Here is a 19,710-nt window from a genome sequence, read left to right on the forward strand (position 1 = left end):
TTTATATATTAACTAAACAGAAACAGCAACCATTGAAACAGAACGTTAGAACTTGGTTTAAAAGTTGGGTTTTATGTACAGGTATGATGCTACTCTCTACCACCTTGACCACGAACCAGACGAAGTGTATTTCTGTGGACGGATGTTTCTAGATCCTCTAGATCCGAGCTAATGTAAAATGACTCGTCATAAATAATTCATTGTTTCCCCCCTCACACTTAGGGCTGACGTAACAGCGGTATGGTTCTCCTCATGATATAGTGTCACTCAGTATAGGACGGTAGTCATAATATCTCTTTTAAGTAATTACATAATTCACAGTGGTGTAATGGTTCAGTGTGACACGGCGTGTGTCCCGGGGACGAGGGGAGACGGTATAAGGGAGCGATGGTGACGGAAACCAATCAGAAAGGTGACAGATAAATCACACTGCTTTCTTTTTTTCTCGGAGTACGAGTCATGGATCAAGATGACATGTGGTCTTTTTTTCCTGTTCCCATGTGGTGATCATGTACCAAAAAAAAACAAAAAAAAACGACTGGTCCTGAAATCGCAAAGTGCCCAGCTTCTTACTGGAGGTGGAAAAACAAACCCCAAAAACTGGAGGGAGGGGGGAGTCAATCGGGGGTCCCACCCTGGCAAAAAAAACAAAACACACACACACACATAAATGTGTGTGTATATATACATATATATATATATACACACACACACACACACACACATCTATATATACATATATAGATGTGTGTGTATGTGTGTGTGTGTGTATGTGTGTGTGTGGTGTCCAACTTGTGCCTACATACTGTACGTATTAGTAGTCTGTTAGCAACACACATTTGGTGTTCGGCTTTGGCTGTAGCTTTTCACTGGTGACAGCAAAGGAGGGTCAGATGGAGATGCCAAGGGTCTGTTCATGTGCCCTGTCGCAGCACGGAGAGCTCACACCTTTGCTGTCATCAGGGACGGGAAACAATAGCTGTCTCTTAGCAAGCAAAGTCCTCGAACACCCCGTGGCGCCCGCCGTGGTGGTGGTGGTGGTGGTGGTTGGGCAGGACGGTGTTGGCGTACGCTCCCTCCGGGTGACTCCTCAGCATGTCGTTGGGCTCCTGTTTGGCAATGGAGAGCAAGCATAAAGATGAGCAGCCATTACACACAGCCATTGGATGTAGTTTTTTTTTAGAACATCAAATATAAAATAGACTACATACAATAGATTTCCCCGAGTCTCTCACCTAAAGTTAAAAGATAATTCTGTTTTGTTTTGTTTTTTTACAAACTGGATCTTATTTTCACACTTTTTGCCATCATGCATATTAATTATAATATTATATATTATTTTGCTTGCTGGCTTCTTTTTTTTTAATTTCTCCCCCGTTTCTCCCCAATTGTACTTGGCCAAGTAACCCACTCTTCCCAGTCTCTGCTCCACCCCCTCTGCTGATCTGGGGAGGGCTGCAGGCTACCACATGCCTCCTCCGATACATGTGGAGTCCCCAGCCGCTTCTTTTCACCTGACAGTGAGGAGTTTCACCAGGGGGACGTAGCGCGTGGGAGGATCACGCTATATCCCCCCCGAGTCCCCCCCTGAAGAGGCGCCCTGACTGACCAGAGGAGGTACTAGTGCAGCGACCAGGACACATACTCACATCTGGCTTCCCACCCGCAGACACGGCCAATTGTGTCTGCAGGGACGCCTGACCGAGCCGGAGGCAACATGGTGAGCCGAACCGGCAATCCCCGTGTTGGTAGGCCAACGGAATAGACCGCCATCCTACCTGGATGCCCCATTTACTGGCTTCTTAGTAGAGTTTTTGGACACAGGCTCGACTCAGATTTACAAATGCGTCTTACAGTGCTACAGAATACGAGCGTCAGACATACCCCAACAAGATCACTGTAAGTCAGTTATTTAATGCGAGTAAAATAAGAGTGCACATTAAAACTTATTTCCCAAAATTGTGCAATATGATCAATGGTCGATTATGTTGCTGAGCTGTTCCCTGGTTCAGCTTGCAGGAATGAGCAGTCCATACTTACCGTAGTGGTGACCATCAATAAACGCCCCGGCCGGTACAATAGAAAAGTTGTGGATAACTGAAAATCACATACACAGTCTACCTGAAATATGAGGGTCTTTTTTTGTTCAAAGGACACGTTTAAGGACCCATGGCATCATAAGATGCTGTTGTAAAGATGTTTCTATAGCAGTGGTCCCATGTCCTTAATCTCCAAAATGAAGCCAGTGAGTGAAATGATACAATCAATATGCACGTTGGCAGAAACTATTAAAATAAGACCCAGGTGGTAAAAGAGTGGGACGATCCTTTTAAGAAGCCATGCGGACGGTGTAGTTAACATTTGCCACCTACTTTTGCTTTCATTTCCTCCAGACCCACAGTTGCGACGGTAGTGGAAGGCTGCTTGTTCTTCTCCTCCTTTTTCTGTGGCCTCAGCAGACGCTGGAGCCGCTGCTTGACCACCTTGATCGAACCAGAGCAGGGCAGCAGAGAGAGCAGAGGGAGACACGAGACTCAAGACTTAGGAGGGCTGAGAGGTCACTCAGTGCGATGCCAACCTTTAAGCTGCAACACACCGCAGCCAGGGACTCCAGTATAACAGTACACGCACACATGTCTGGCTGTCTGTTGGCTAAAGAGCAGTCTCGAGCTAAAACAGGAGTTCGCCGGCTCATTAGCATTGGCGCCACGTCTTTTGTGAACGTCTCGGTGGACATTCATCTAATGAGTTTCTCGTTTCTAATTCAGCTCTTTGCACTTATGTGCATGTACATGGATACCACCAGTCGTTGGATGTCCACATAGTACAGAAAATTTCATTTTAACGATACTAAATTTGATGACGATTCGAATCTTTATTAGAGAATCAGCTTTGTCATCATCCGGGACAAGAAAGCATGCAGTGAAAGAACAGCGGCGAGTCCTCTCTTTAATCCAGCATGGAGACTTGGATCAGAGGACTTTGGTACGCCGCAGAGGAGTTTTGGAAAACAGCTGTGGTTGATTCAGAGTGTATGTTTTCTGTGTAATTTGGGATATCGCCTGCGCCATGTTTGCAGGGGTCTGTGCAGCCAGAAAGGGCAGGGAAAAGTAGGAAAGAGAGAAGTTGTACCTCGTAGACGTAATCCAGTATTTCTAAGATTGTCAGGATGCTAGCACCGATGAAGAGGCCCATCTGGCCGCCAATGTCACCTAAACAGAGGTGAACGTTTTTCAAAGTCAGACACAATGGACACCTGCTGATGGTATACTTTGCACGAGTGTGATTGAAGCTGTTGCTGTCACATACTGATAGCAATAAACAGTACATGCAGCTCCTCTCAGAGCGTCTTGCATTACCTACCTGCAAACCTATGAGGAAAAACTACAAGATGGCAGTAAGGGTAATCTTACCTAGTAAACCTGCAACGTCATACGCTTTCTTCTGCTCAATGGTTTCGTAGTTTAGAGCTTCGAAGAAGATGTCCAACACAAGGAAATTGTCTCTGGAAACCAAGAGAATGTGAATCAGGAATCAGGAACACTTTGTCATTTCTCCAAGCCCACAGCAGTGCAACACAAAGACAGAAAAAAAACATATCCAAAAACCACAAGAACTTCAACAACACACACACTAGGTAACACATATATCTAAACTAAAAAAAAAAAATCACTGTCCACAGGAACGAACGCCAGCCAGGATGACTGTCGGTACTGCCGGTCAGCATGGGCTAGCCGTTAGCTTAGCCTGCCCCGCTTCCGCTTCCACGTCCTGTCAGACCATGACTGTCAGTATTTCTTATTGAATACAAATTATGCAAACATTTAATTGCTCTTTTTATTTTTTTCATGCCACTCCTGTGAATATTGACTTAATTCACAGGGTACATAGTGTACCGTGTCATTTTTACGCTCCATCATAAGTGGTCATGATAGCTCCTGTTATGTTCCCAAACCAATTAACAAAGATCATGAAAAAGGATTGAGAGGTCCTCTGGTGTGTCGGGGTTAAACTGCGATGAGCAACAGGATGAACACCGACAGCGTGATCTGCTACACCTGTGCCAGCGACCTCCCGGGACATGCAGAGTCCGCTACCAGTATGTGCATTGCAAAGCATCAGTCGATCAGTGGGAGCACAGCATAACAGCGCACCAACAATATAATCTTACAATGTAATCACGCATAAAAATAAAAATGGCATTGACTCTAATGTACCACGTTTGCCTTGGTGGGGTGGGGGGTTGCACACAGTGAATAAAAAGCCGTATAATATAAATCCACTTGCGTTGTGCTTGTTAATGCCCCATGAGGAGACCATCAAGCTAAGGGTCACCAAACATCCTCCTCCTCCATACCTAATGTAGTCCTCTGACTTGTCATATTTCCGGGAGAGGTAGCGAGCGGAGCCCTTGCTGGGGATTTTGACCATGGAGAGCTCTTTACCATAGCGGGTCAGATTGCATGGAGTCTCACATGGGCAGGTGTCCCCGGTGCTCTTCTGAAGCAGTGCTGAAACACAAGAGACACTCGTCTATTTGGGATAACCTCGGTCAACGCTATGTAATGTGATTTGGTGGGTTAGCGAGCACTCCACCGCAGGTTGATGTAAGACACTTCAGCCAGAATAAAAATAGAGGTTCTATAATAAACATGCTGTTTGGAAGAAGTGGGGAGGAAAAAATGACTTACTCTGAAGTCTTTTTGTTAATGCACTACAGGGTATGCCCTGGTCATGGATAAACAGCCCTATGTATGAATTTAGCCCGCCCATTGTTCTTCTAGGCTTTTATCCTCCAGCCGCTCTTCTCTGGGGTGCCCATTTAACAAGTATGAACAGCGGTTATGGCACCGAGTGAACCGATGCCGAAACACATGCTTATTTAGGGCCGTCGCAAAAGTACATGTACTTACACCCACATACAAATAAGGTGGCCGCATAAGCTATTCACACACACGTGCACGGGACAAAGACAAATACATATTCACAAGAATAGTACTATAAAAACAATGCCGTGCAAACACATCCGGCGGTAAGCGGTACCAACAGACCACAGTAAATAGCTTTCTCGAATCTCTCTTTTCAAATTATAGTTCCATTCAGTCCAAACAAAAAGGCGGGGGGAGGGGGGCAACACTGATAACGGCAATTAAAAATCAAATGATTTATGTGCTTTATAATTCCTATAATTAGGCTATTTGTATGCAGGAGCAGGACAGCATCCATTCTTGAGTTGGCATGGAAAAAAAGACCCACCTATAACAGAAATTATATTTGAAATGTATTACCGTCCACAAAGGGTGAATTTATTCAAACTATTTGAATAGAGAATACGTCACATTTAAATATGGCTCACTCTTATATAAGAGATATCTGTAAGATTTCATTCACACGCCCATTGAATGGAGTGGGAATTCACTGAAGTGGGACAATAATTAAATTCCTGGATTATTTGGCTAGGAGATCATAATTGTATTTATACATCTCCCATCACCGTAATGAACGATCTCGTTTACTGCCGCCGTAATCACGTTGAAACCACGGCACCTTTGCACAGTCACGACGGTGGTGGGGAGAGGGAGAATGGGTGGAGGAGAGGGAGAATAGGTGGAGGAGAGGGAAGATGGGTGGGGGAGAGGGAGAATGGGTGGGGGAGAGGGAGGATGGGTGGAGGAGAGGGAGGATGGGCTGGAGGTTTGCTGAGGTGTGTGAGCATGTAGACATGCAGCGACGGAGCATCCATTTGGTTACACAAGAGATGGCGGCGCCGTTACCAAGCTCGTTACGAACAACGGCAGGGGAGAGTCATTTTAAAACACCAACATTAACCTTTGAGGTATTCATACGACATGAAAAAGAAAATGCTCTCCATGTTTACTGTCTTTTCTACCATTTCCATCCTGGACCACTTCTTGTAATGAGAAATGAAATGAAGAGAGATCGTTCCTTACCGAGCGCTTTATCAACACATTTGATTTTACTGGGAGGGCAGATATCAGCAGTTCCTGGAGAGAAAACACAACAGAAAATGAGTCTGATCAATCAGGGGTAAGTGATCAGCGACCCGTGTCCGCTGCTATATGAGAGGTGCGGCGGTGAGCGGCGCGCCTCAGTGTATCATTCATTTCCGAATGAAGGCAGACGTGGGGGGGGGGAGGAGATGAGTTCCATCTACAACGCTGGGCCAACTTGGACGTCTAGTCCTGATTGCGTTGAGAAATGGAGCACGCTGGCTCCACCTCTAAGGCATATTTAGAAAGTCTTTAAAAACCAATCAATGAGTCATTTTCTCAATGACAAACACATCAAGCAGGCCACTAATGACAGGTTTCCAGCAGCAGCACAATTAATTGTGATAAAGTGCAGGTAGAGCAGTGGTGGCAAAAATTGTGCTGGAGTCATTGTTTTGAATAAAACCTTTTGTTTTCTTCCATTTTGCAGTGGAAAATGTTTATTTGAGGGCAGTAAAGTTGGGTTGGGAGTGAAGGTGAGCAGCAAGACTCCACACATTCACGTTCGACTGCTCCTGATTCCTGTTAAAACAGTCCTCCCTAAATGATGGAAATCCACACACCAAAAAACACGCCACATTATTTGTTTGACAGAAACAAAATAAAAGGCTGGGAAACACATTAAGACTTGTTTTTAGAAATAATCTTTCTTGCCCAGTGAAGGAAAAAAAACAAAAACAAAAAAAACCCCACTTTGTGCATTTCAAGAGCTTCGCTCACAAATAAGACGCTTGGCATTTGAAAATATTTGCCCCAACTCAACGATAATATCCCAGGGCATGAGATTTAAACAAATTAAACACCTCTGAAAGTTCAGCAGATCATTTCAGCCCTCGGCGAAAAAAAATTAAAAGACTTTCACAGAGGTCCTGCGTTAGTTTTCCCCCTTCAAAGTAGAATAATAGTATAGCACTGTGAGGCTGAGCTTTTTATTTATTCAGTATTGGTTTAAATGGGACAAATAACTGCCACACAAAAATTAACAGTAAATATTCCAATTATTTTAGTAAGGAACGTAAATGTCATCATCTGGTGGAGAAGATATATCCTGGGTCAGTGAGAGGACCCAATTAGAAATGAATTGAAATGTTTTTCTCGTTAAAGACAGTTCTGATCTGATGTGGCCGTAACTCGAGACCTTTCTCTTCTTAGAGCCACGAGCTGGGTTCAGACTTGAATGCAGCTGTTAACACAACCAAAGCGTGGTTTCACATAAAGACCACGGAAAATAGACTGGAGGGGCTGAGGGCAGCTGTGGGGCGGTGTAATTACCGGGCATGTGCACCATCCTGCAGTTGCACTCGCGCAGCACCTCGCGGGTCTCGCAGCGCAGGCGGCAGGCGCTGATGCTGTACGTGTCGTATCCCGGGATCATCTGCTCGCTGGTGGAGCGGCAGTTCCCCCAGGGCTGGGGCAGGTAGGTCAGCTAAGCACACAGAGATTGATTAGACCCCTGCCGGAGCTTGCAGATGGCTCCCGCAGGTGAACAGTAGTAATCTGGGGTGGAGGTGGTGGAGATGGGAGGGTGGGTGGGTGGGGGGGTTGGGGGTGGTCAAGAGGAGGACGTACCCTCTGCTCCTGACATGAGACAAAGGTCTGGAATCCCGGCGAGACCCCAAAGCCCAGCTGGTGGATGTAGGGAGGCTCGTCCTGACTGTGGATCTGAACTCGGATCCCGGCCTCCAGGGACGTCTCGTCTTTTCAGATGATGGGGGGGGGGAGGGGGAGGAGGAGAGATGTGTGTGGGGAGTTAAAAAGGAGTATGAGGGAATTTTCAGGTGGCTTTCTCTCCAAGAGCTGGGAGTCAGCCTGATGCTAATTGCAAGCAATATTTTTAGTCAAGTGTGAGTACAAAGAATTAGATAAATATCATCGCAACTGCTATGCTGCACCACGTGTCTCGTGCTGTTTTGTTATTAAAGCATCGGCAGGATTCAGGACTTTAAAATTCATATTGTGGGACTGCTATCAAACAAAGCATCGCGTGCAGCACCGTGGCTCAGAGAGGTGTCATTGATTTATACCTCCGAAAGGTGTTAACTCATGCTGTGTAACACTAGACAGGATTTCATCAGACAAATAGATCTGTGGCTTACTTGTCTCTCTCCAGATGGGTAGATACTCATCTTGCTGGATATCCAACATGATCTCCAGCCCGTTCCCCATCCCGCCCTGCTTGGTTTTCCTGGACGTCGTCTTGTTGCCGTTGAAAGTGTAGCATTTCCCATATCTGGTGTACACCTAGGCAGTGGGGGGTGGGGGGGTATGGTGGAGGAGAATTATTATTTATTTTTTATCAGGGACGTCACCATAAACATGACATTGTCCATCCCCGCCGTGGCAAGCTCACAGGAGCGCATAGAAATGAAGTAAGAGATATGGAGCGGAAAATAAACAAGCCGGGGCTGAACCGTGGTTGCGGCGCCGTTATTCAGTGTCTGTTACAATCCTCTGGATTCAGGATGCAATCTGCAGGAAGGAAATAACATGCCAGCAGTGGAGGGGGCAGTGGTGGTGGTGGTGGTTTCTTTGCTATCACGACATAAGCTTTGATAAAGTACAGTTCATTGCCAGAATGATAATAAAATGAATAGCTCATACATGGGCACCAGCCGCCACACAAGGCCCGGCACGGGCAGCTCAGTAGTCAACCGGCGTCCTGCAAATATATCAAATGGCACAAGAGATTCTTTAATCTCCTTTCAAAAGAAAACAAAAGACAATAACAGAGAGCACTTTTTTTTTTAAACAAGCTATCATGTCACCGCGTATCAGCAGCCGTCTCTCAGGGAGATGCATCCCCTTTCATTATGCCCATCAGTCTGGGAGGAAGGAAGAAAAAAAAAAGAGAGACATTAGCCTAATACGTGAATTTCCTGCAGATGGTCACAAGCAGGCCAGTAATGAACATATTAAAGTGGAAATCACATGGCAGGGGAGTTCAGCCAGCGGGACGCCGGGGACAATCGACGGCGGAATAAGCCGAGGACAACGTCAGGAGCATCATTTGAACAGATAGCCGGCGTGTTTTCTATAGCCGTCTCTTATACGTATTCTGTCTTAGATATCAGCTTGAGCCTCCTAACAAGTGCTGGGATGTCTAATGCACGCTCTGATAGACGGACCAGAGGTTGGTTTCTAATCTCGGAAGGTTGCAGAAAAAAACAAAAAAACAAAAATCAAAGCCAAAACTGTGGTGCATGGTGGAGTAGACAGATGGACTCGCTCTGTGCAGCAGCAGCAGGCTTTCTGTAGTATCCACAGTAGTCACCACAGCAGGACGAGGACCAGGCTTTGTCTTTACGAACAAACATGCAGTTTACATGTTGGTAGACCTTGAGGCCTTTGATCAAAGTGCATATATGTGTGTGTGTGTGTGTGTGTGTGTGTGTGTGGAGAATATAAATACGTATCAGGAATCAGGAACGTTTATTTGTCATTTCATTCCATGCACCTGCGCACACGAAATTACACGACATACCGTTTCCCCCAGCCCACAGCAGTGCAAAAACTCACTGTCCAAGAGAGTGAATGCCAGGATGACTGTCGGAACTGCTGGTCTGCATGGGCTAGCAGTTAGCCTAGCCTGCCCCGCTTCTGCATCCTGCCAGACTGCCCTCGGTGTTTCCTCCTCGGACGCAGGTCCAGGCAGGGCCGTGGTCCCCGGGCCCACCAAACGCAGCAGACCAGGCTCCCCCAGCCGATCCAACCCCAGCTTTCCCAGCCAGACGCCCTCGACACACCTTCCCGCACTCCACACGACGACACCAAAAACACAGTCAGCGCTAGGCGAGGCCTCCGCCATACCGCCCTCGGTGTCATAGGAACTGCCAGTCTGCATGGGCCAGCAGTTAGCTCAGCCTACCCCGCCTCCGCGTCCTGTCAGACCACCCTCGGCCTGCCCTCTTCGGGTGCAGCTGTAGTCAGGGAGCTGCACCCTGCCTGGATCTGGGCGATCCTGGGTGTACCTTCTATGATAAAGAAACTAGACTGTCAGCTATTTGAGAATTGGCTTGAACAAATGCAAAACTCCAACTGAAACTGCAAAACCCAGATCATCATACTGCACAACTGGTTCTGGTGCTGCAGAGATCCATTCCCATGTGTACGATTAGCTAGACGAATAGGCACGACGCGGGCAGCTGGGGTAGCATAACTCAGAAACTGACATGATGTTGCACAGCAGGAATCAAGTATTCACGGTGCAACTGTGTCTGACTGACATGCACTATTAGACTGAGTTAGTTTAATCTCTCCTCGACTGGCGTGATGTAACTAGGAGGAGGTAAGCTGCGCCTATCCTCGATCCCCACCCCTCCACCCCCCGCCCCCTTCATTGACACACTTAAGCCTCTGCAGACGCACTTTATCTGATCCCAGCAGGCAACGGAGGTAAAGGAGGTTTCAGAGTCGTAAACGCTCAAAACACCACGACCGAGCGCCGGGGTTTCTCTGCTTTAAACTTTGGGCTCCGCAGAGGATGCCAAGGTGTTCACAAATGATGTCCCCCGAGACTGGGGCGAAGTTTTCTCATCATCGCACCCAGGAAATGGTTGTTGGCAGAGCCTCCGCTGATTTATTTCTCAGCCTCAGAGCCCTGCTCTCTCTCTCTCTCTCTCTCTCTCTCTCTCTCGCTGTCTCAGACTCGGCATCTGAAATCTGATTGATGGGGCATTTTTCTCTTGTTACATCTTGCACCAAATTTAGCGAAGGTAACAGGACCGACTTTGGCAATTCCCAAGAAGGGACTTGGCAGTGCTGTTGACAAGCTGGGAAACCGGCAGCCACACGCTAGTCACAAACCAATATGGACAGTGCTATTGTACTCCTAGGAGGATTTTGAGATGCATGCAAGAGCTAATTACCATGAGACTCACCTACTCTTCACTTTGGTATCGCTGAGAGTTGTAAAAAAAAGAAAAAAATCTATTCCATTTGACAGCCTTTTCTTGTGGTGACAAGTGAATACATAAGAAAAGCAATTCAGTTCTGTGTCCTTCTATTGATTCCTCGGGCATAATTACCATGTACTGTCATGGGTTTTTTGGAAACATGCCTTGCCATACGTCATACACATATATATCTGGACAATTTTACTTTAACCGGGCTTAATGCGAAGAAGTCATTATAAGTCTTTTGGCAGTGCTTCACTTTTTCCCCTTTAAAACCCACTCATTTCCAAACTTTTCCATTCATTTTAAATACATTCAGGGGCCTTCCACTTCCTGTGCAATTCAAAAGCCCAAGTGGGGTAAACCCTTAAAAGGGAGACATGTTGGGGAGCTGTCAAATGACAGTCATAAAGGGAAGGGGGGGTGTTTAAATAAGCTACAACAATAAGTTCGGCTTTTCTCTGGAGGAAATCCATTTGCAGACGCGAGGCTGCGTGTCACCGGCCACCTCGCCGAGGTACGTGGGAGGAGGATTTGGATCCAGTTACAGAAGGTGGTAGAACGAGCCGCTGCACTTGATTGGCAGTTGAGAACCATTAAGCCTGGCTCACACAGGTTTAAGGTTGAGACAGGATGTTCCCTGGTTTAATGGCTTATTACAGGCCTCTGGCAGAAAGCTGCAGATCACAACGTGGCAACCCCCCCCCAAATATTTACATGTGCATTTCAATCCCCCCCCCAAAGGCCAATACGCTATATACAGTTTTCCCCGTTTCTGCAGCCTTGGTAAAGTCCTGCTCCATGAGTCAGCTGTGAGACAACGTCCATTAGCGGGATTCATCACTGCTGCTGGCGTTCTGCACACAGGTCAAGTTTTTATTGTTAGTCAACCAAGTCGGGCACATACAAGGAAGTTGACTCGGGATCCTGAAAACCACAAACGATGTAAATAAAGAAAAGAAAAAAAAGAAGACGAAAGAAATACAAGGGATGCAAAGCATATTTAAGACATACAAAACTCTTGACAATATTTAGGTATGAGTGTCTAACAATCTTACAGTATCAACCCATCTAAACATACTATCAAGTGAGGAAAATGAGATACAGGGATTGAGGGGAAAATATATTTGTACACGGTGCAAAACTTCCCCAAACAAAACAGAAAATATTCAATTTATAATAATTGCAATCTTTCTAATAATTCATAAAAGCAAACAACAGCGATCTGCAGAGAGCACGTCTCTCCCTGCACAGTATTCACACGAGCAGTACTGCACTGCTAAGGGACATACTTGTACTGGCGAGGAAAAGAAGGACGCCAGCGCCAAGTATTTACGGTACACGGACTACGTCTTTATGACGCTTTCTACTGACCACTCAAAGTGCTTAACAGTGTAAGCCTTACATTCACCCACTCACACACACTGGCGGTGGAGGCCGCCATGCAAGGCCCCAACCCGCTCATCAGGAGCAGTTAGGGGGTTCAGTGACTTGCTCAAGGACACTTCGACACGCTCTCTGGAAGAGCCGGGGATCGAACCAGGAACCCTCTGATTACTAGACGACGTGCTCTACGTAGATTACCTCTCAATTATTTCAATCAAGTAACATCACAGGAAGTTGAATCAGTTCATCTGGACACAACGTTTGTTGAGAGAAACGCTTCATCACTCATCTGAGTGACCTCTCCAGCCTCCGCTGACTGCAGGCATACCTGCAGCGAAACGTTTCTCTCGATAAAGGTTGTGTCCAGATGAACTGATTCAACTTTATGTGATTTTCTCACGTGGACTATTGAGCATGCATAGAGATATCAAATTACAGCTTTGCAAGCATTTTTGAGCTCAAGGCAAGACAAGCAAAACAATGGTGACGTGTGAACTGAGCACACAACACATCGCTGCTGAACGGCCCTACCGGTGCCACTGGAGGTGCACAAAGCACACCCACACTGATGAGCCAAAACATTAGGACCACTCACAGGTGAACCGAATAACGTTGATCATCTCCAAACAAGGACACATGTGTCAACATCTGGGTAGATTAGAGGGTAAGCGAAAACTCAGTTCTGGTAGTCAACGTGTTGGATGCAGGAGAAATGGGCAGGAGGAAAGACCTGAGTGACTTTGACGAGGGCCAAACTGTTACGGCCAGATGACTGGGTCAGAGACTCTCTGAAGGCAAAGCTTGTGGGGTGCTCCCGGTCGGCAGTGGTGAGTACCTACTGACAGTGGTCTGAGCAGGGACACACCACAAACCGGTGACAGGGTGTTGGGCGCCCAAGGCTCATTGATGCATGAGGGCAACGAAGGCTATCACATCTGGTCGGAACCGACGGAAGATCTACTGTGGCACAAGTCAGAAAACTTTAATGATGGTTCTGGGAGGAATGTGTCACAACACACAGTGCATCGCACCCTGCTGTGTATGAGGCTGCGTAGCCACAGACCAGTCAGAGTGCCCACAATGACCTCTGTCCACCATCGAAAGCGCCTACAATGGACCTATGAGCGTCAGAACTTTGCCTTGGAGTAGTGGAAGAAGGTCCCCCGGTCCAATGAGTCCCGTTTTCTTTTAGATCACGTGGATGGCCATGTATGTGTGAGCCATTTACCTGGAAAAGTGGTGGCACCAGGATGCACTGTGGGAAGACGACAAGCTGATGGAGGGAGTGTGATGCTCTGGGCAATGTTCTGATGGGAGACCCCAGTTTCGGTCCATGACTCGAGAGTAACGGCGCCCCATCATCCCGGGGACGATAGAGAATGTGTTTGGAATGAACAGAGATCTTCTGTGGGACGCCTCCGGGACGGAAGGGACTTTATGATTTTTTACAAATTTATTTCAAACTATTGCTTAGCAAATGACGAAATGAACAGAGCACTCACTAAGTACAACGGAGCATGTTTCCTCGTGCTGTTACTTTAGTTACTTTCACTGGCTGGCTACCCAGCACGAGATGCTGGCAACTCAGCGCGGGATGCTGGCTACTCAGCGTGGGATGCTGGCTACTCAGCGCGGGATGCTGGCTACTAGAAGGAAGAAAGCCACTTTATTTTGTCATTGTATTCTAACAACGAATGTGTTCTCTGCATTTAACCCATCCTATTGTACAGGAGCAGTGGGCAGCTGCAGTGCCCGGGGACCAACTCCAGTTCTTCTTTCCATTGCCTTGCTCAGGGGCACAGGCAGGAGTATTAACCCTAACACGCATGTCTTTTTTGATGGTGGGAGGAAACCGGAGCACCCGGAGGAAACCCATGCAGACATGGGGAGAACATGCAAACTCCACACAGAAAGGATCTGGGATGGCCTGGGGTTCGACCTCAGGACCTTCTTGCTGTGAGGCAACAGTGCTAACCACTACCGTGCCGCCCTATTAGCTGGCTAACTTTAGCCATGTGCTCTTATTAATAGCGGATGGGTTGCGGGTGGTGAAATAATACATCATTAATGAGGAAAAATGAATTACATTCTCTAAAATGTGAGCATAGCAGACAGCAGAGCTGCGGTCTGCTGTCTGCTCCACAGTTAGTTGCCCCCCCCCCACACACACACAGTTAATTTCACTCTCTCAGACGGTAAGAGAAGCTCTGTACATTATCACGACATGCTCAAATGTTCGAGGAGAAACTGGAATAAACACAGCTGTTTGGAGTAATTTGTTGATATTTTCACAGCAATATAAAATAGATATTGGAGAGTGAATTATAACCTGTTTAACTTCCTAACACCAATTTTAAGCAGCTTATACAATACATAATTAAAACTACTAATGTCAAGACTTTTTTTTTTAATCAAAGCAATTATTTAAATAAAGATGGGTTTCCTCCGGAGGGCTCCGGTATCCTCCCACAGTCCAAAGACATGCAGGTCAGGTGACTCGGCCGTACTAAATTGTCCCTAGGTGTGAATGTGTGTGTGTGTGTGTGTGTGTGTGTGGGCCCTGTGATGGACCTGCGGCCTGTCCAGGGTGTCTCCCCGCCTGCCGCCCAGTGACTGCTGGGATAGGCTCCGGCATTCCCGCGACCCTGAGAGCAGGATATGCGGTTTGGATAATGGATGGGATAAACATTTATTTCCTAATCAACTGAATTGTGTGTTTTATGCAAGTAACCACTATAGATGGCAGTGACAAAGTACAAAGATTTAGAATTTGGGATGGTTTACACTGACTTTGGGACGGTTCAAATTATTTTTTTGGGACGGTTCCGGGACGGTGGTGAAAAAAGTTAGTCTGTAGCTCTGGTCCGGCCATTCATGTGGACACCAATTTGACACATACCACCTACACTAACTACCTAAACACCGTTGCAGACCTGGTACACCCCTTCATGGTAATGGTAACCCCTCATGGCAGTGGCCTCTTCCAGCGGGATAATCCACACCGCACAAATTGTTCGGGAATGGTTTGAAGAACATGATGAAGTGTACAAGGTGTTGCCCTGGCCTCCAAATTCTCCAGATCTCAATCCCACTGAGTGTCTTACCTGTGGGATGTGATGGACCAACAAGTCTGATCCATGGTGGCTCCATCTCACAACTTACAGGACTTGGAAGGGTCTGCTGCTAATGTTTTGGTGCCAGATACAACAGGTGACCTCCAGGGGTCTTGTAGAGTCCATGCCTCGATGGGTCAGAGCTTTTTTTTGGCAGCACATGGAGGACCAACAGCATATTAGGCAGGTGGCCATAATGTTTTGGCTCCTCAGTGTGTCAATGTGTGTGTGTGTGTGTGTGTGTGTGTGTGTGTGTGTGTGTGTGTGTGTATATATATATATATATATACATATATGTGTGTATACGTGTGTGTGTGCACACTCCTCAGTCAAAGTGAGATTTTATCGGAAGCAACCTTAAACAGATTCGTCGTGGGTCATCGCTTTAACATCTCTACATACTGGGGTGGGTGGGGGGTCGTCACCCTCGGTGCGTGCGCAGACGCTCCTTTTCGGACTCGTTCAGAGAATGGCTATTTGGCTAAACGGAGGAGACGCCGGCACGCGCAGCCTCATCGGTTGGTTTCGGAATGTGCAGCACGGAAAGCCCGGCATCATTAACCTCCGTCTCAATGGCAGCCTCTCAACTCTGCACCATCCACCCACACCCCCCCCCCACACACACTTTGGAGCACCATTTAAAACACTGCATTTACACTACAGGTAACCTTCAGGGGTCTTGTAGAGTCCATGGCTCAATGGGTATGAAATTACGAGCTCGTATCAGCTCACAGTTTCGTTAAAGAGCTGATAATGGGAAGAAGTTAACTTGTATACAAGCTAAAAAATTCCACTTACAGTGTTCTTAGTAAACATGGCAGGATAAACAGGTAGGCATGGGTTATCTTATTTCACTGTACTATTGTTCTTACAGTCTTTTAAACCCTGTTATGAGTGTGAAAGAAAGAGCTAAAAAAAAAAAACAACCCCAAAAAGAATATAGTTTTACGTTTAAATCAACGTTGGATTAAAAAAAAAGAGAAATATCTTCGTCAATGTGTCAGTAAAAAATGATGCAAACACCCAGAGGATTACTGTACTATAATGTACTGTACTGCAATGTACTGTACTGCACTGTACTGCACTGTATTATACTGTACTGCACTGTATTATACTGTACTGTACTGCACTGTACTGCACTGTATTATACTGTACTGCACTGTTATACTGTACTGTACTGTACTGCACTGTACTGTATTATACTGTACTGCACTGTATTATACTGTACTGTACTGTATTATACTGTACTGCACTGTATTATACTGTACTGCGCAGGGGACACGCGGCTCGGCTATGCTATGGTGTAAAGGACAAATGTAGGAGACGGCTGAAACACTCTGGACCCAAAAACATAAATAATAATAAAAAAAGATCCTCCAATGTGCGTATACAACTTTACGAATGCAAAGCGGCGCCTGATAAAACGCTCTGTGTTCATGATGAAACCAAACAGAAGATAACGGCACATTCGAGAAGGTTGATGTTCCGTTTGACAGCGTCTGTACATTAAAGAGGATGAATGGCATCGACACAAAACCAACCCGAGGGTTTATTTCAGTCATTACGGCCTCTCTTCTTCTGGGTTTTCTTTTTTTGTCTTTGCTGTTTTTCTTCTTTTACTGCTCCTTCTCTCCGCAGAGCAACAAAGGAGAAGCAGAGGCGCCACACTGCATAAAGAACTCGGCTAGTTTTAGCAGACTTGCTTTGTGGTACAGCCCCCTCCTCCTCCCCCCCCCCCCGTTATCATTTCCCCTCGCTAATGGAAGACAGAGATGCGCACTTCGGAAAAACGGGTTGTGGTGAATACAACTCCAGGTGGGATGTGGAGAGGAATTTCTCTCTCTCTGTCTCTCTGTCTGTCTCTCACAATGAAGAGCCTCCAGACGGAGGAGGGCCTGGCGCGAGGAACTCCGTCGGAACCGAGGCGGCTGCCAGTTCGACGGCGGGGCAGCTTCGGGCCCACATCACGGCCGCGCGAGCCCGCGAAGACGCGGCTTTAGAAACGTGATTAGAAACTTTATAATAGAGATAATTAATTTAGACCTCCTTGGAGAGAGACGGGTCTCTAATCAGTTTTTAAATATAATGGAGATGGATTCTTCCTTGCCGGCCGGGGCCTCGCTTGAAAAGCGAACTGAACTCATTATGGGCCCGAGTCTGCCCTTCAGTCGAAAGCTTTGACAGAACGATGCTTATTGTGTTCCGGAGCCATTTTCAATGCGACGTCACAACGGTTTAATCTGCATTAAAATTAATGAACCTGCTTGCTGGTTCTAATGTGTATTTAACTATACTGACTGCGCCTCCAATCACCTAAAATAACGACATTTTTCCTGCAGCCAACCCTGGTTAAGTTCCGGTCCCTGCCCCCCCCCCCACACACACACACTACGCAAGGGACATGGGATGGCTGAGAGGACAGCAAGTCCAGTACAGTCTGATACCATCTATGTTACTACAGCTTTCACGACAGACGGAAAGCAGATCTCCGATCAAACGCACACCAACTGTAGTTCAAAACCTCACCCCAACCCCCCTGCCTGCCCCCCCCCCCTCCATCGCTCCAATCTGCTCTTTGTCCTGATCATTTATTCTGTTTGGTAGATGCTGATAGAAATGAGAAGAAATCTGCCCTGGGCGCCATGCTAGCAAACAGCCCCGCCTCGGGCATTTGTCTAACTGTCGACTTTGTTTTTCTGCAGCCATTTAGATATTCAGATTTAATTAAGGTACCTCTGTCATTAACACAGACTTTCATTTCCTAAGCTCTCAATCTCTCACATCTCCCCGACTCCCCCCCACCCCCTCTCTCTCATTCCCTCAGACACTCGACGCTCTCCCAAGAAACAGAGTCACAGTTCCCTGATCAACCTTTTTATTTAGTATTCATCATAACCGAGACACCTGCTCTGTTGTTCCAGCTCCCCCCGCCCCCCCACCACCGAGCTCTGGGGAAATGATATCTGCTGGAACACAGCCATGTGTGAAGGTTGATGAAACTTCCGGGGGGGGGGGAGAATTAGCAGGATCTACTATCTGGTGACATGAATCGTCTGCATAAAAATAACAGCGTTTCCTCCGGGGGTAGGACGGGGGAAAAGATAAACAAGGGGCCACGTTCACTTGTCATTTCGTTTTACACATCGTGAGGAGATCAGGAGGAGCAGGCATCCAACACCGGCAAACGCCGAGGAGGATTACAAGCGGCTTGCAGACTTGCTCACGATTTTAGAACAAACCACCGTTTTCTTCGCCTCGTCGTCTCCGGCGGGACGCGGCGGAGCGCCATGTCCGCGTTTCCGATGCCAATGCAACCCTTGGTTTATTCACAAGGTGGTGCAAGAAGTGCAACATACGAAGGCTCACCCAAATCCCCAACCCCCGCCCCTCCAACCCCATTCGGCTACGCTCACAGGTGGAAAAGATATTTACCTTTCAATCCTGTAACATTTACGAGCATTGGGACAAGGTTTCCCACACTACATAAATCAGCCGAGTAAAGGAAGCCTGCTTAGCGATTTAGCGCGAGCGGGGAAAAAAACTTATTTGGAGTCAAAAGGAGAACACACAGTCCATTAGACTGAGCTGCATCCAAAAGCTGGAGCCTGAGGGGAGCTGATGGATACAGAGGTGTGGAGCAGACACACACACATACACACGCACGCACGCACGGACGCGCACACACAAATACATACGCACGCCCGCGTGCACACCCATTTGTCATCTAATCAGGCTCCTCTCGATTGATTCTGGTGCATTATTGCAGCGCCGGGACATAACGGAAACGCACATCAAATTATTGATCATGAACGAAATTCAGATTAATATCATCTGATGAAGATGATGACTCTGTCAGCCCATCAAAGAGGGATGACCAGTGAAGGGTCAGACGCAATGGTTGGCTATGGGCAGGATGGCCGGACGCCACTCTCCCAGGTGTGGTGGAATGAGGACTCCAGTGCTGCCAGTGGACTTCTGGTGGATGCGTTCCAAGAGGCCCGTGAAGCCCCAAGATTTCAAGGGCAAAAACAACTCGGGTCCACCCCCTGCTAACAAGGTCACTGCATCTACCTCCCAAAAAAGAAGAAGAAAAAAACAAACTTTTTGGAAGTTGATGACAAAGCTTTCTAACTGATTTTCATTTTGTATCACCATAGCAGGAGCTTTTGATATCCGCAACTCAGAGGCCACGGAGCTCAGTGTGGATTAGAAGCGGGTTGATGTGTGGACTCTGTAAATCCCATAGTAGTGACAGTCCCATGGCTGCTCTGCCGGCTCTGACTGTCAGCTGAGGAACTCGCTTGTGAT

At 47.0% G+C, this 19,710-nt stretch overlaps 1 protein-coding gene across 1 annotated transcript in view; it reads right to left on the minus strand.

Moving 5' to 3' along the window:
- Nucleotides 1-986: 986 nt before the first annotated feature.
- The window catches only part of asic4a (acid-sensing (proton-gated) ion channel family member 4a), a 94,629-nt gene continuing 75,905 nt past the window's right edge, over nucleotides 987-19,710 (minus strand). The window contains exons 2-10 of the mRNA XM_056289665.1: nucleotides 8,108-8,252; nucleotides 7,581-7,708; nucleotides 7,284-7,437; nucleotides 5,952-6,005; nucleotides 4,358-4,511; nucleotides 3,414-3,505; nucleotides 3,133-3,212; nucleotides 2,373-2,483; nucleotides 987-1,109 (exon numbers count right to left, since the gene is read on the minus strand). Of these exons, the coding sequence (XP_056145640.1) occupies nucleotides 987-1,109; nucleotides 2,373-2,483; nucleotides 3,133-3,212; nucleotides 3,414-3,505; nucleotides 4,358-4,511; nucleotides 5,952-6,005; nucleotides 7,284-7,437; nucleotides 7,581-7,708; nucleotides 8,108-8,252 (1,041 nt within the window). The remainder of the gene's footprint in view (nucleotides 1,110-2,372; nucleotides 2,484-3,132; nucleotides 3,213-3,413; nucleotides 3,506-4,357; nucleotides 4,512-5,951; nucleotides 6,006-7,283; nucleotides 7,438-7,580; nucleotides 7,709-8,107; nucleotides 8,253-19,710) is intronic.

This window comes from Lampris incognitus, chromosome 11 (assembly GCF_029633865.1).
Source record: "Lampris incognitus isolate fLamInc1 chromosome 11, fLamInc1.hap2, whole genome shotgun sequence".
Taxonomy (NCBI): domain Eukaryota; kingdom Metazoa; phylum Chordata; class Actinopteri; order Lampriformes; family Lampridae; genus Lampris; species Lampris incognitus.